We start from the raw sequence: 16,250 nt of genomic DNA, 5'->3' as shown, positions 1-16,250 counted from the left end.
TCGCCCGTGCAATAGTTTGTAAAATACTATTTTCCTGGTCTTACTGCATCCCCCTCTTCTGTGGCTGCAGGCGAGGGGTGGGGGTAGCAAATTGTGGGGGCTTTAGTATTTTTTCCCAAAGAAGTCAGTGCCTTTTTTTTCTCACATCACCCCATTCAGACATATTTTTAACAGCTTATCAGTTTTGACCTTATGAAGAATGCATTTTGTTACATCTACCTGATTTTTCCACCATCCTCACCTCTGCATCTACTGCATGCTTCTGTACTATCTGGTATGAGCATAGTAGCTGCCTACCAAGGCTAGAAAAATAATCTCTTCCCTTATTTTCTAACCAGATGACTTGATGAGCTTCCCTGTGGTGTTCTTAGTTACTTGTAGCTTTATATAAAGGTTCCTTTGGTCTGCTCTTCTTCCTTTCTCTTCCTTTTTTTTTTTTTTTTTTCCTTTTTTTTCAAAGGCCCTCCAGTGCTTTGAATACCACCTTATCGTGCTGTTAGGAATAATAGCTATGAGCCAATTACCAGTGTGGACTGACACAAGTGTACTGCAAGGGGGCTCTACTTAAATTGTCTGTGTTCTGTTTACTTTTATACATTTATTATCCTGCTTTAGTTTCTTCTGTATGACTTTGTGTACTCTATCCTTTTTGTTCATTTGTTTCTTTGTGTTTTAGTACAGTCAATCTTTCCTTGGCCACCTCCTTTTCACATATTTTTATTGTTTGATTATTTTTATCTTTGTTTACCATTTTTTTTCCCCCTTGGACGTAGAAGATTTCTGTTCATTGTCTTTGTTTAACCTGCTATCCAAGGTATTTATCTACTTTCAGTCTATTACTGACCAGTTCTTTTTCCTCTGCTTGTTTTCCTAAATGTTTCATCTTCTGAATTCCGTTATGACAACTGAAATCTGTCACTGTGTAGTCTTCAAACAGTTACAGGCGGGTATGTCATTGACTTGATCCATAAGGAATCCAACTGTCACCTCTACCCAATTCCTTAATGAGTTCCCTATTTTCTATTCCACAGCTCTTCATGTTGAATGCAGGATCTGCAGACAGCAGCAAAAGCCATTGTAACATACAATTAAAAAAAAATCCTTTTTTTCACTCCAGCAGTGTTAGCCCCATCCCTTCTTTAAATCTGTTTCCTGGCTTCCCTCCTAGTTCCATATCCTATTCCTCATTCATTGTGCACACCTCTGTGTTGCAGCCATTTTATTTCCTCTTTTATTTCATTTATTATTATTTTTATTTTCCTAAGGTAGGTGGCAGAGATTCAGATGTGCAAATATGACAAATAAAGTCCAGCCTTTATCTTTTCCTCTCTTTCTCTCCCCCTCCTTTTTCTCTTTTTTTCTAATGTGATCATTTTCTTGAGCTGCACCCCGTGAGCTCTTCCTCACCTAATCAAATTCCTCCTGAAGTCTTAACCACTGTAACTGCATGTGGCTGTGTGTTTGATCTCTGACAAGTGCAAGGCAAGTTGAACTGGATTTAGAATTTATCTGAGCAGTGACCTTGCCTACTATGTATGCACGACTGGTTGCTGCCAAAGCACATTCTAAATTACTTTATTGTCCTTCCTGTTAAAGTTTGTACAAAATGGGTCATTTCTTTGTTTTTACATTTCAGGCTGCTGGGAAGGGGCTCAATGTTTGTATTTTCTCCAGAACAATTTCAAAGACTGCTTAAAATAAATCCAGAATGGAAATCCCACAGGCTTCTTGATTTAGGGGCTGGAGATGGAGAAGTCACTAAAGTCATGAGTCCTCATTTTGAAGAAATCTATGCCACTGAATTGTCTGAAACTATGATATGGCAGCTTCAGAAGAAGAAATACAGGTATTGTGGTGAATACTTCCTACATCCTTTTTATTAGACATTACAACAGAGTAATCTGTTTGTAGTATTTGATGAATGATCACTATTTTCAGTCAATTCGTGTGTTGCTTGATCTTTATGGAAAAGTTTAACCTGTACAAAAGCAGGAAAACAAATACATCTGATGTTCCTTCTTCCCAGTGCTTTTGTTATGCAGAAGTTACCTGCAATTGCTTAAGACAAAATAGGCAATGACCATTTTGAAGTCTCTTTCTTCATAGCTTGCATAAATTGCTTTAAAGAGGGAGTCGGGAAGATGAAAATCAGGCAAACAGCCTAACTGAACAGACCACAATTGGAAAAGGAAGACAGGTACTGCAGAGAAAGCAAACCAGGTCTTGATAATAGAGATAGGTACAGGTTATTGAGGTATCTAGTCCTACAATGTAGACACCTGTGTAAAGATCCTTTTATTGCTCTGCTTAGCTCCTGCTGTTAGATGGAATAATATTTAGTAACTAAACTCTTGGCACTTTCAGAACTTTGTTCATGCATTCATCACAGCTTCTGCAGGTTCTTGTAGGGAGCAGATCCCGTCTTGTTGAGTAATGGCTAGTATTTCAGGCACTTTGTCCCTAGACTTCAACCCAAAGAATGAAGAAACTGGATTTCTTTTTTTTAGCCTGTCTTTTGAGTGGAAACATAACAGCTACTTTCCAGTCTGGGTTTGTACACTGGCAAGGCAGAGTGGATAGACTGCAGCAAGCCATTAATCATGTTTCAACTTTGTTGTTTCTTGAGAAATATCTTCAGTTTTATTCTAGGACAACACTTTTTTTTAGTACCTGGGGTTTTGGTTTTTGTCTCCTTTATTGCCTGGTAGTTATAAGGCAATGCACAGGTTCTTACGTCTGGATATATAACCGTGCCCACTTTTGATTGTTGATTTAGTTTTCTCTTCTGAAAGACCAGAAGCATCTTGTCTGTCTCTTCTCATTGCCTAGGTGGCTGACCTTACCTGCACTATCAACACATCCATAGGGAATTTTTGTCGTCACTGCCTCTCTTTGAACTCAGCTTGTGTTTGTTTAACAGACTCTATCGCTTTCTTTTTGTAGAGTGCTTGGTGTAAATGAATGGCAAAACACAGGATTTCAGTATGATGTCATCAGCTGTTTGAATTTGCTGGATCGTTGTGATCAACCACTGACTGTACTAAAAGATATTAGAAGTGTACTGGAGCCAACTAGAGGCAGAGTCATTCTTGCATTAGTTCTGCCATTTCACCCATATGTGGAAAATGGTAAGTACACAGATTAATAACTATTTAGGCAGGTAAAAAAACCCCCAACATTTGTAGGTTACAGTATCCCAAATTAAATGTTTAATTGGCATGTTTGTGTTTGATTTTTACAAATAACTTGTATGGTGCACATTCAGAAGTAAGTGATAGGTAAATAGGGCGTATGATGTAAGCTGTTTCCTTAATTCCCCAACATGCATTGTTGGCACCAGCAAAAAGCTCAGATATTGAAGTTACATATCCTGTTCTGCAGGTTGCCACCTTCGAGCTGTGTTGGAGCAGCATGGGAAAACTGATCTTTGATTAGAGCCCTCTGCTGCTGTCATATAGGTCACCCTAGTTGTCTCTAGTGGCCACCTGAGCAAAGCCATCAGAACTGCCTGTAGTGTTGGGTAGAGCAGTACAGGTCAAACTGTTTCAGATGAACTGCGCCTAAGAATTCACAGGGAGATAACATTCACTTTCCAACCTGAGCTCTCAAAGTAAAATACAGACCCCTACTGATACAAAGTATCAACCACCATTTATGTTGTATCAGTAACTGGAATTAAAAAGTAAAATTCAGTGCCAAACCCCCATTATTTCCGCTAGCTGCATTTTGAAGAGATTTTTCGGGTTAATCTGTCCCTATGACTAAACTTCTGAAGAGACTAGAAACTCTTTTTTTACATGCCTATGATTGTGGATTCAGGTTGAGGCACCCTAAAGGTGGTTTGAACTCAGGAGGCTGGTGTTCATCAGTCATCATTTGGACACTGGCTGTCCTTGAGTATTAAGACTTGTATGTAGACAGGCATGTACATCCAGCAAATACACAACTGACAGCCTGAATATTCTGGCAATCAATGTGATGAAATGTAATAAAAATTAATTTTAGATATAAAAATAATTCCCTAGGTGAAGTATTGCTTAAAATACAGTGTTTGAGCAAATAATTTTGTAACTGTTCTGAAAAGTAGCATGTCTTAAATGAGATAGGAGAGGTTGACTTATGTGTCTGTACAGTATTTCAAGCATATTTGGTTACAACTTACTGTTCCTGTGATGTGGAACAATACAGCTTCCTCTTCTAAAAATTCCTTGATGTTCCGAATAATACCAGCAGTGTCTTTCTAGTCTTTCATTGGTATACTGGAAGCAGAAATCGGGAAATTATTTGGGTGGCTTTTTTGTTTGTGTACCTTCAAAACTACGGGCCATGGTGTTTTGCAATCACTATTGCACCTCGCATCTATTTTTCTGGGTGTTGTTGGGTAACCATGTGACAGACCACATGCAACTTCTGGTTCAACAGACAGTAGATGAATTAAGGAAGAAACTACTCTTAAATCTGCTTATATCCCTCATCATTAATCTCCTACAATATTCCGGGAGGAGAACAAAAATTTAGATTTATAACTGCAGGAATCACAGAGCAGGTTTCTAGTCCCTTGGAACTCAGTCATTCTTACTTGTTGAAAGTTGAAATCTGTTGTTAGAAATCTTGTAAACCTAAGTCATACTTTTGTTTCTGGTGGGAATTGTAGGAGATTAGTCACTTCAGGCAATTTTGTTTCCATAATATGTTCTGAATCTTAAAAACAATACTCAGTTTTTGTTTATCACTATTATGGATATGGACCCATATAGACTACTTTAAACAATACAGATTAACACACACAAAAGCTACTGTCATTCCACTGAAGCTTTCCCACTTAAGATCTATTTAACCATAGCCTAAAGAAATAGACAATGAACTGCCCATCTTCATGATCATAAAATTATTTTAGAATTTCAGTATTTTCATTCAGCTGTTCTAAAAGATGATGCATTTTAAGAAGTATTGGATACGTACATATGCTTTCTATTTAATGACAATATACACTTGGAACATCAAAAAAGGAGAACATTTAATGGCTCGAGTAAGTTCTTGTAGAAGCTAATTAAAACCAGTTTGGACTCGCCTGGAGAAACTTCTGAATTTTAGAGGAGAAGCAAATAGAGAAGAGATGAGGCAGGTGAGGTGTTTGTTCAGTGTATGATAGATCAGCTCCTAGAAATGGAGATGCGATTTTGATGAAAACAAGATGCTTGGGTTAGTGCATGTAATGTAATGGGAAAGGAATTGTGGAAACTGTTTATGTGAATAACATAAAACTTGATTTAAGAGAACAAAGCAAGGTGGAGGAGGAGGTAAAATATGTTTCTGTGCTTACTGTTTCTGGAATTACAGTGACACCTAGAGTCCAAACAAAGTAGCTTAATCATAAATTCTTTCTGGGGCTTTTCAGTTTTATTTTCAACATAAAGAACAAAAGATAATGCACTTTTGCACATGTCTAGATTTGGCAGGTAAGTTGAATGAATCATAAGGTATTAGACTAGTTACGTAAGAACACCTATTAAATATAACTTTATATTTTTAATAGGTGTCCCATAAGGTCATAAAAAATCCTATTACAGACACCATATTTATATAAAGGCATTATTAGATAGTCTGTGACTGGAATGGTTTAAATTTATCTAAAATAAAAATGTCAGAGGCTCCATACTTCACAAGTAGTGAACACTGCCAGCCTGAGATTGTGAAATTTTCCCATTGAACACGTTAATTCATTGTGATTGACAGGGATAAGAAGACAAAGGTGTATTTTCCATCTTCCTTGCTACTAAATTGAGCTGGAATCTGTGCTAGGTGGACCCTTGCTTTGTCTCAGTTGTCTGTTTTCATTTCACTGAAGTGAGAAATGCCATTTCATCTGTAAAACAAAGCTTTGCTTCATTTAAATGATGAAAAAAGATGCAACTGTTCTTATGTAGGGAGAATGCCTGATACTAACAGATCTCTTGTAGAAGTGCTGAGTTTGTAGATTGGCTAGATAGTAACTGATAAAAGAAAAGGTACTTAAAAAAAAAAAAGAAATACACTAAGTGTACTACCTTGGCTAGCTAGTATACTTCTGTGTTCATTCTTGCCTCCATGTTGAACAGGCATGTAAAGGCAAAACTTGGTGCTCCAGGTAGTCCTGACTTGGGATGGTGGGGATGGGAGTTGACTGTCTAGCAAGTGAGTTTTAATACTGCAGATGCAACCTTCTCACTATGACCTCTGCTTTCCTTTTCTATATAGCCTGGGAAGAAGCTCCTATTCCAATTGAGCTTTACTATGATAGTACATGTGTTTATATTGTCTGTGATTTCTGCTTGCCTGTCTACAGAATACAGAGGTTTTGCTCTGTTTAAGCTGTTGATAAGACTCATTAACTGTTGTTCTGTATATCTGTTACATCTATAAGTATCACATTAATATGGCTAAAATCAAAATTTCACATGTGAAACAAGTTTATTTTCTGTTGCTGTCAATTATACATCTTTCACAAATGCTCAATTCACATCAAAGGAATACATATAAACTTATGTAAAAAGAAAAAAATACAGAGAATTAAATCTAAACTGAAAAAAGAAACTTATGAAGATTAGAAGTTATCTTATGAAGTCTTTTCCCATGATTCTAATTCTTGCAGAATGGAAAATGGAAGTAAAATGTAGCATAGATGTAATGTACAATGCATTTGGGTTTGGTGACCTCAAATATACTCTTCAAGAACGCTGCCCTGCAAGGTCTCTTCTCTTTTCAAAGCAAAGGAAGTATGTGAAGAAGCTTAACTTCTTCATCTGCCCCTTCTTCATCTGTGAGAGAAATACTGAACAAATCTGAACTCCTGCACACACTCATCTGTTCTGATAAACAGTGTCATCTTCCAAATCTTCCTAAGGGAAAAATGGAGAAGTATTTTGTTACTGTGTGAACTTCTTTTTTATTTTATTTTTTAAACAATGCAGAATTTCCTTTTTGAGGAAAAAAAGGAAAAAAAAACTCCAGCCTCTTATTGTTCCAGTAAACTCCTTTCTCCCCACTATCCAGTCGGTTTTGCTAATGTGACATCTATGGGATTCAAAACATATTTCTCTTCTTGGCTTTTCTTAATCTCCAGGGAGCACAGAGGCAGTAAAATATGCCCCTTATTTTCACTGTGTTTATATCTGATGCTCAAACCAAGGACCAGGTCATGTCAGCAGGGACTTGAAGTCTTTAAAGGGGTAATCACAGAGGGAAACAATTGGGGCCATATGGAAATAATGAAGTAAAAATGCATAGAGGAGAATCACGCATTTGTCCTATGTTTCATTTTGTTTCTCCTTGCATCTTGAAGTAGTGCAGTCTATGGTCAGAAAAGGAAAGAATTTATACGATTTCTCAAGAGAAGCAACGTTTTTTAAGCAGGATTTTGAAGCCATTTGTTTGCAAATACATGTGACTTCTAAAGTTGGAGGGTTTTTTTGTCATCATATAAGACATACTGGCATGAATTTGGAAGGATGAAGTAAGTTGTGTGGCTTTACGCAGTGATGTTGGATATTTAGTTCAGGCTCTGTGCGATGAAGGAATCTGTAAGAATGTTGCTGAGCTGTTATAACAGTTCTGTAATGTTCTTGTCACCTAGCTACGATTTTTCAAAAATGGACTCTTAGTAGCTCTATGCATTTCACCAAAAAGTTCAGAAGCACTTGTTGAGACCTCTTCTTGGCAAATACAGGTTTATGGAAGCTTCTTTTTTAAATGTACACACATACATTCTATAAAGTATATGCTATCATATATATATATATAAATGTATACGTGTGATCATTTAGAGTGTTTTATAATGTCTTTGTTGTGCAGAATACCTTTTTTAGATCTTTAGCAACTTTTAAAAGTCCATTTCCAGAGGAAATGGAAATAATATACTTAAAAGCTGCCAGTTCCTCTTTTTTCCCATAAATGTCAGTAATGGTATATAGATACTTACAGGCTGTTGGCAATGTTCAGTGTACCTCTGCTTTTGAAGTTCCTGGGCAATTGCTTGAAAAATTTTTCGTCCACTTGTGATTTTCTGCAAGTTATTCAAATACTTGAGGTCAGTGCTACATCTGAAATTGATGGAAACATCTGATTTTTCCCCTGTATGTATCTTTGGGAATCTTACTAAGTAGCACTTTAAGAACTTAGTTTGGCAGGTAGAAGGATTATTATGTTAATACTACATCTCTTAACATATACGCCTTATTTAATGGATATTTAAATGTATGGCTTCTAATTTTTATTCAAGGATATATGGTGATGCAGGTTCTAAATAGACCTGTTTTAAATACATCAGGGATTACCTGAATGCATCATTTAAACAAATGAAAAATTAATAGCAAAATGTGTTACTTTCAAAAGAAGGTTGAGCAAAACTTAGTTAAAATCTGAAGGAAGCTTTGTATTAGAGGTAGCCTTTATACATAGATTGACTTTATCCTGTATCCAACTTGTTAAACATAAATTAGTGAAATGTAAATTCATTTACTAGTTTTGTACAAATCTGAAGTAAAGCCTTAACAGCTCAGAATATTTCTTCAACCAAATAATCAAATAATTACAGAATTGATGCCCAATATACTTAAAAAAGACAGGGCAGGAAAAGTTCTGAATCACAGACAAAACAAATGAAATGATAACATACGCAGTTCTCTGTTCTTTGGTCTTCATTCCCTCTTTTCTTTAGCAGCTTTGGTTTTAACTAAAGAGAGAGAATAAAAAACAATTAAAGTCTGAGAAGCCAACTGCTAAGGTAGCAGAATAGTTAAAAGTGGTGCTCTTTTACAGTGTCAAACAGTTTGTAGAGAAAAGTCTTTCCTTAGATCAGCTTATACCATTGGAAAATCAGCAGCATTTTCAGGTGTGTAAGGCCTTTTTCAGCTTCTGGTGATAGATGCTGCAAGTGAGTTTGATTTGAGTGCAGTGGAACCTGCCTGAGACACTACCCAGTTCTCAAAAGTAAACCGGTGGCATCACAGATAACCCTTTTTCCCCTGAAAAAGGCTTAGTTGATGTTTCCCATTATACTGCTTCACCCAGTTCAAAGAAAAAGGAAACTAAAGAAGATTGTCCTGTCTTTATGCTTAGACAGTGATCACTGCAGCAAAGAACCATTTTAGCATGTCATACCATTTAGGACTGTTAAGTCCTCATTCTCATGTCAAAGTCTCATTATTATGTAAAGATTCCAGTTGCAGCTTTGGGTGTTAGTTTTTAATTAAACACAAATTTTCTTCTAGATTAAAAAAAAAAATCCAATAACTGTACCTTTTAACCACATGTATTCTGATGGTTTTGTTTCCTATAAGCATGAAACTTCTTCAAAGTCTCTGATGCTTTTAAATTTTACCAAGGTCTCTCTTCTGTATATGTATGATGTATGAATAGAATTTCATTACACAAGTAAAGTCAGTCTGCAGTCGCAAATGCTTTGATATTAAATCATTTTACTTTTACTGGAAACTAATCCAGAGAGTTGATGACTTACAGTGGTAATTTCTAGTTTTGAGTTTTGAGTGAGCCGCAATAATCTCCAACTTCCTGTTTAATACTCTCAGGATAATTTTAGCTTTAGAATACTTTTTCTTTTAGACACTTTACTGAAAAAGGAAACTGTGGTTGCTATTGAGAGTACAGGTATGTGCCACACAAGAGTTTGCAGATCTGTGCAGCATATGAACTTCAAAAACCGCCTCTTTAAAACTTAATCATAAAAATTGCAGAATCTAAGAATGTCTTTTTAATCTCCTAATGGAGATGATGAAACTGCTTAGTTTTACAAAATGAACAAAATAAGAAAAATCACTTTCCTACCTTGTAGACTAAAAAGAATGTGAATACAGTAGCACTGTATAGAAACAGTAAGGTTGTGGTGATGACCATGAAGATGAAGCCGAGTTTTCTGTTGCTGTGCTGCTTCTCTGTTCCTTTATTAAAAGTGAGTGTTAGAATAAAGGACAGTTCTGATACATGTAATTTTCTTCAGCTACTGCATTTCATTACCCTTCCTCTGAGGAATTAAAAAAACCTTACACCCCTCAATATTTGTCAAGTTCATTTTCAGTCTAAAATCCTTAGTGTGAACACTTTTCTTTTGTTTCCCTGCATGTTCACAAGGACAATGGAGACTTGTTCATTTTATGAACCCTTCCTTTAGGGGTAGACAGAGAATAGAATCCAGATTTCTGGGTATCTGAATAAAGCTTACAGGCTTTTGTTCAGAAATGCAATTAAGTAGAGGAAGGAAGGAATATAGGGAAAGTAATAATTCAGCTAGGTTGGTTGTTTTGTTGTTTGGTTTTGGGGTTTATGGTGGGCTTGATTTTGGGTTGGGTTTTTTTTTTTTTATGTTTTAGGCATGCAAAACTGAAATATAGATAATGAGGTCTCATCACTTTCTTAACTAGAAGGCAAATGATGCAAAAGTTCAGAACTAAGCCTTTTTTCTTAAGCTGGCAAAATGAAACCCCAGTTCTGAGACCCTGCACTCTGTTGCATGTATTTTCACTAAGTGTCAGTTTCTCTACTTCTCATTTTTCTGTTGGTACTTCCTTTCTGATAGCCATTAAAGTCTTTATCTAGGAGGATGTAGAGTATTGTTAGATAACACAAGTGCAGAACTTCTTTCATTTATAGAATTCTGGAGTAATTTGCATCGTATGGCAACAGTCTAATTAGCAAACAAGGTTAAAATGCTTATTTGTAGAATCCCTCCATGGTTTTACTATTAATATTTTAATATAGTTATGCTACTAACAGTTTTGTTAGTATTTCCATCTTAAATGCCATTCTCGAAAGTGTAAATAAAGATAATATTTAGGAAAGATAATGTATTTCTTTTAAAATGCTTCATTATGAAGGAATGATCAACTGACCTGCTTTCGTTAGTACTGTTCCATCTCCTGTTTGTTTAGATTGGGGTGAACTTGAATCTGAAAATGCTACTCCACAGATATAGACAGCATTGTCATCTACAGTCAGGTTATTGATCTGAAGTAAAATGCTGTTTTTTGATAAATGTACTTTGTACTTCTGATGATCTGTGCATCTTGGAGTACACAAATCCTCATGCTTCTTACTTAAAAAGCGAAACCATAGAACTTGAGGTGGGGACGAGGAGCATCCAAAAGCTGAGAAAGTACATGTTAGGAACACAGTGTGCGTGGAGTACTCAGCTTCCTGAAATCTGGGTTGTGTTATAGTGACTTGGCAGGTATCTGTAGAACCTGTTAAGAATAAACAATGGTAATGTGAGGGTCAGTTAAAAAGCAAGGCACAATCTAAAAAGAAAATAAGACACTTCTGGCTCATTTGAGAAGAGGTGGGAGGAAAGGAGGAAAACCATCTGTGTTTCAAACTTGAAAGTTTTAAGGTTGTTTCTAGCAAACTTTTCCTTTAGGTAATCCCTGCAGTTTGTCCATATGTTCATTTAACAGCTTTACCTTGGTGGTAATGTGCTTAGCTTTCTGTTTGTCTGAAAAAGTATAGAGAAGAATAATCTCTCTGAAATACTGCGAATGTCTCCTTTTGCCCTGGAGAAGACCAAAAGAATTCCATGTGTAGTTCCCCACCTCATATTTAGTCCTGAGTGTTTTCGGGGTTGATGGGTCATAGGGGGATCGTGTGACATAACTCTAGATGTGTGGTGCAGTATTTCTGCAAGGATTTCTCTCTCTGCTGTTCCTGTTCTGAGTCAAGTGAGACAGCCAATGGCAGGCAATGGAAATATAGATGCAGTCATTTATAATTTAGCATTTTCATAACATTGATTAGAATTCATAATAGTTCCTAGACATTCCTTCACTTTGTCACATTATTGACTCTGGGTTTCTAAGGGCAGTAATATTGCTTGTTAGTTCTGACATTTAAGAGTGTGTGCAGAGAAAACAGGAAGGTTAATCAGAGAAGAGAATTCTAATTCAGGAACTGAAATGCTAGGCTTAATATGACTGCTCTGGGAGATTTTTTTTTTAGTCCTTGAAACCCATAATTTAAATATTGTTTTAGTCTATTTAATTTTACTCAAACAATGGAATTGAGGTTATTGCCGTGAAAATGAAGCTAGTTGCTTAGCAGCATCCTTTTCTACGTCCTAGAAAATAACAAATTAAGACAAAAAGTAAACTAAAGCCTCTTAATCTACTGCCAATACACAGTTTATGAGCCTGTCCACGGTGGACAATCAGCATTGTCCCTCCATAATTTTTCTCACTGAGCGTTTTCTGGACCAGATCTAAGCAGATTCAGTGTCTGTGACTTCTACAGGAATAAAATGTAACTACTTCTATGTCAGATCACCATCAGAGCCGTTCCATAGCAACTACAGCAATCTGAAGATTGTAGTAATATGAGTTGTTGGTGTACTTGCACCCTGCGTGGTGAAAGGCAGTAGCTCGTGCTTCTGCAGTTGATCCTGTACTCTTTTCCACATTACTCTGGGATCTCGGTGGCCTTGCAGAGCAGAACTCCATGGCTGCAGTTCATATAGATACTGTCTGCTGAACTCCTCTGAAACAAGCACAGCTGCGCTGAAATGCTCACATACTGCTGCTGGGGAGTTCTTTGCAGGGAAGCACAGTAAGAGTTGACCCAGAAATCATAGGTTACAGGAGCATTTCAGGCTTTTGGAAGAAAAAGCCTTTACTAACAGTTGTTTAATTTGGAAGTTGTATGAAGATAGCAGAAATTAGCTTGATTCTCAGTAAAACTTTTCACTGTTCTCATTTCATAGCTATTTGCAAATCATAACCACAACATTTTTCAATCTTGATTAACTGTTATTACATGGGACAATACAAGAAGCTTAAAAGAAGTAAGTCTTACCAGCTCCATACAGAATCCAGTGTAACACCAGCATGAGCATGTTTTTTAGTTTGTTGAAAGATGCCATTTCTTCTGTCTCTCTGGACATGATTAACGGAAGAGGAACTTAGGAAACCTTTGGAGTTGCAGAACCATCTGAATCACAAGATTTAGAACTTCCTGTTTAGAAGGGTGTTTACTGTTGCATTTAGCAAACTGGTTAAAGGTACAGACCAAACCAGAAAACATTTGTTATTTGTGCATGGCATTACTTGGAAAATGAGTGAAGAGTTTTAAATTTTGAACTTCTGAGAGCTGTACCTATAATCCTTCAGATTATTTTATTGGTTATAACAAATGACAACACAGTTTCCAGCATGCTACAAGTGTTTGGCTTAATTTTATGTGACCCTAAGCAGTCTTTACCATGTCAGCTAGTAGGTTGCTGCTGAAGGAACAAAGATTCCATAGCCATCCGTTATAATGTGGTGGTCTACAGATGGAAGCTTCAAAGCAAATAATCATTTTCAACTTGCTGGCTCTGTTTACTGTAACTATGTGATGACATCTTTGGCGAGGCAGTGGGCATAAAGAAAGAATTCTATAATGCTGGAAAATATCTTCATGAAATAGCCTGTCTGACCATGTCTGCTGAACACCAGCCTCACTAGTGGAAGCTACTTTTCAGCCAGTCTTGGAATTGCTACTTAAAAATCTAACAAAGATAATCTGAAGAAGGAGCTGCTTTTGAACAATAGGCAAAACTTGAAGTAATCTTGCAACAGCTCTACAAATGGCTCGTCAGCCTCCTGTTTGGAGTGGAATGGAATACAACCTATATTCCCATTCCATACAACCTGTAATATGCTCGCAGTAAGAAAACACATCACAAAATAAAGTTTTCTTTATAATTTAAACAAACCTGTTTTGTTTTCTCAGTAGGTGGCAAGTGGGAAAAGCCCTCAGAAGTTTTGGAAATCAAAGGGCACACTTGGGAAGAACAGGTGAATAGCCTGCCGGAAGTTTTCAGTAAAGCTGGTTTTGCCATAGAGGCTTTCACCAGACTGCCATACCTATGTGAAGGTGATATGTATAATGACTACTATGTACTAGATGATGCTGTCTTCGTCCTCAAGCCAGTGTAAGCGTGTATGAAGTAAATCTCAAGAATCTAACCCAAGAAGCAGCCTCTGAAAGAGGAGTATGATTTACAGTTACTTAAAGGGAGGGAATTCGGGATTGCCGTGCTAAATAAATACCATGTGAGAAGTTTAAAGGCCAAAATACTAATGTATTTCTTTGTAGTGCGATTAGGAGAAAAGTTGTTTTTTAAACAGACTCTTAAGTTGAGATTGTCTTTTTTTACCAGCTCTTAAATCAACAATGCATTCTTCAATCCAGAAGTAATGAGGGATATTTTTTTATACATACCTGCAAAAGGGGTCAGATCCAAACTAAAGCAATAGTTCTACTAATGATGAAACTGATACAGTGTGAACTGTTGTTAAAGAAATCAAGTGAAATCTGGCAATAAAGTTACCCATTTCGTTCAAGCCTTGGTGAATACAAACTGTTGAAATGGACATTCTTCCATGCTAAGTTACTTCCTCTCTTACTGTCATTCTTCACGTGTTTTTAATCATGCTAATAAACTTTTTTTGAGATTACTTTTTGCATTAACTTTTGTGTTCATTTTTGTAACCATGGCCACATTTGTCTGCAGCAACTGCTCTTTGTGTTGAGAAGCTCTGAGTAGCAGCTAATTTTGTGGGTTTTTTTTAAACAGCATTTGAATATGGTTTAAAAGGATAACAGTCCACAAAAAATGTGTCATTTTGGTTGGGTTTCCTTCATGTTGCTCTCAAAGCCTCATAAATCCTCCATTGCTTTTGCATATGCTATTTTCCAGCTGAAGGGGTGATGGTAGAACTTGCCAAAACTGCACTTTAAAACTGATGGTTTTAATAACAAACTTTCTAAGCAAGTTGTTCCCAAAAGTTTTCAGCTTAAAAAATTTGCAGGCAGTTTCTTGCAAATGTTGCAGGTCAAACTGCCTCTGAGAATCAGGCTATAGGGACCTGATTGTGAAGGTTTTTCTAGCTTGGGACACTTTCTTCAGGGACAATAAATAAATGCCATTTATTTTAACATGTTTTTAGAAGTCTGTTTAAAAGATCTGATTTCTGGCAGTTGGGATATAACCTTCCTCTAAAACAACAAGCGCTATCGTAGGTAGTACAGAACTGCAGATGTACATCTTGTATTGCTTGGGATGTAGGTTGTGAGAGCAAAGAAACCACAACTTGTGTATCAGCTGGTAAGTAAATAAGAACTGACTTACTTTTTGCTTTTGAAGTCTAAAAACATTGTGTGTTATGTTTGGTTTGTTGTTTTTGTGGGGGTTTTTATACTGATTGGTGATCTTATGCCAGGTAGGATGGTTCAGCTTGTCTTTTTAGGTTTACCTTGGACTTCCTCTCCCTGATGGTTAGTGATTTCTCTTGCTAATTTAATAGCCTTTTGTTCTCAGTCATCTTTGTTGAGTAGTAAGTATTCTGTAGTTATGGGGTGAGGGGGTTGACTGGTGGGGTTTTTTTTCAACAGTAATTCAGGCTCAGTATTATTCTCAGTATTATAATGTGCTGTTGAGTTTTAGCACAATCAGACTTGTCTGTTGGAGAAATGAGCTATGTATGCTCTGGAGTGAATCTATTCATTTTTCTTTTGTTATCTTCGTTTATACTCATCAGCAGTGAGAAGACGTTTTTGAATATGTAATGAATTCAGCTTCATGTGGCAAATATGTATTAAGACAAACATCTTCAAAAGTACTTCAGTGTTTTAATCCCACAGGTTAAAAATCACGTAAGAGACTGTGTTTCACATCTGGTATCTTTTAGTCCTGCCACTTAGGACTTTGGTTTGTAATAGCTTTGAGAGGTTTTGAGTCAGAGGGTGCAATGTAAGTAATAATTGGTTTTGGTTTGGGTGGGGGTGTGGGTTTTTTTTTTTAATGATGATTTAATTGTGAATTTTTGTTCCCTCTATTTAGGCAAGTATTCTTGCACCTGAGATAGTGAATTAAAACACTAACTAAAACATGAGCAATAATGGGGAAAAACTATGGACAGGGTAAGCTTAAATTGAGCAGAGTTGAAAACCTGCTTAGTCTGTTGAATGTGCAGAGTAGCCCTAAGGAGCTGTACCTACAGCCTGACTTCTATAATCAGAGTCCTTGCAAAGGAAGGGGCGCAGCCTGGCTCACTGTGTCAGGGAACGTGCTTTTTTCTCTTTCCAGGCCTTGAAAGAGCATTTGTGTGCCATTAATGTCATACAGCCCATGCAAAGAAACTCTTGAGTCCAGTAGTCAGTTAAATTGCCTGAAATACTTCAAGATACCATTCAAGGGAACAAGTATTTGTTGCAAGTCCAGTGTCCAA

At 36.7% G+C, this 16,250-nt stretch overlaps 2 protein-coding genes across 2 annotated transcripts in view; one reads left to right on the top strand and one right to left on the bottom strand.

Annotated features, from left to right (window-relative positions):
* METTL9 (methyltransferase like 9) overlaps positions 1 to 14,477 on the top strand; it is a 19,486-nt gene extending 5,009 nt beyond the window's left edge. Inside the window, exons 3-5 of the mRNA XM_010019515.1 lie at positions 1,637 to 1,846; positions 2,944 to 3,128; positions 13,750 to 14,477. Coding sequence (XP_010017817.1) covers positions 1,637 to 1,846; positions 2,944 to 3,128; positions 13,750 to 13,955 — 601 coding nt within the window. The 3' untranslated portion in view covers positions 13,956 to 14,477. The remainder of the gene's footprint in view (positions 1 to 1,636; positions 1,847 to 2,943; positions 3,129 to 13,749) is intronic.
* Positions 6,840 to 12,898, bottom strand: IGSF6 (immunoglobulin superfamily, member 6). Its single transcript, XM_010019513.1, has 6 exons — positions 12,832 to 12,898; positions 10,884 to 11,234; positions 9,823 to 9,929; positions 8,654 to 8,710; positions 7,958 to 8,041; positions 6,840 to 6,878 (listed from the first exon to the last, which is right to left on the bottom strand). Exons 1-6 carry the CDS (start codon positions 12,896 to 12,898, stop codon positions 6,840 to 6,842), a joined length of 705 nt encoding a protein of 234 aa, XP_010017815.1.
* Positions 14,478 to 16,250: the final 1,773 nt, after the last annotated feature.

Source organism: Nestor notabilis, unplaced genomic scaffold (genome assembly GCF_000696875.1).
Source record: "Nestor notabilis isolate BGI_N333 unplaced genomic scaffold, ASM69687v1 scaffold12488, whole genome shotgun sequence".
Lineage (NCBI taxonomy): Eukaryota > Metazoa > Chordata > Aves > Psittaciformes > Psittacidae > Nestor > Nestor notabilis.
This window is presented reverse-complemented; position numbering and strand designations above follow the sequence as displayed.

Coding starts and splice junctions, on each gene's coding strand:
- IGSF6 (XM_010019513.1), bottom strand. CDS start 12,898: ATGGCATCTTTCAACAAACTAAAAAACATGCTCATGCTGGTGTTACAC. Junction 11,235..12,831: donor CTGGATTCTGTATGGAGCTG/GTAAGACTTACT, acceptor TATTCTTAACAG/GTTCTACAGATACCTGCCAA. Junction 8,042..8,653: donor ACCAAAGAACAGAGAACTGC/GTATGTTATCAT, acceptor AATAACTTGCAG/AAAATCACAAGTGGACGAAA.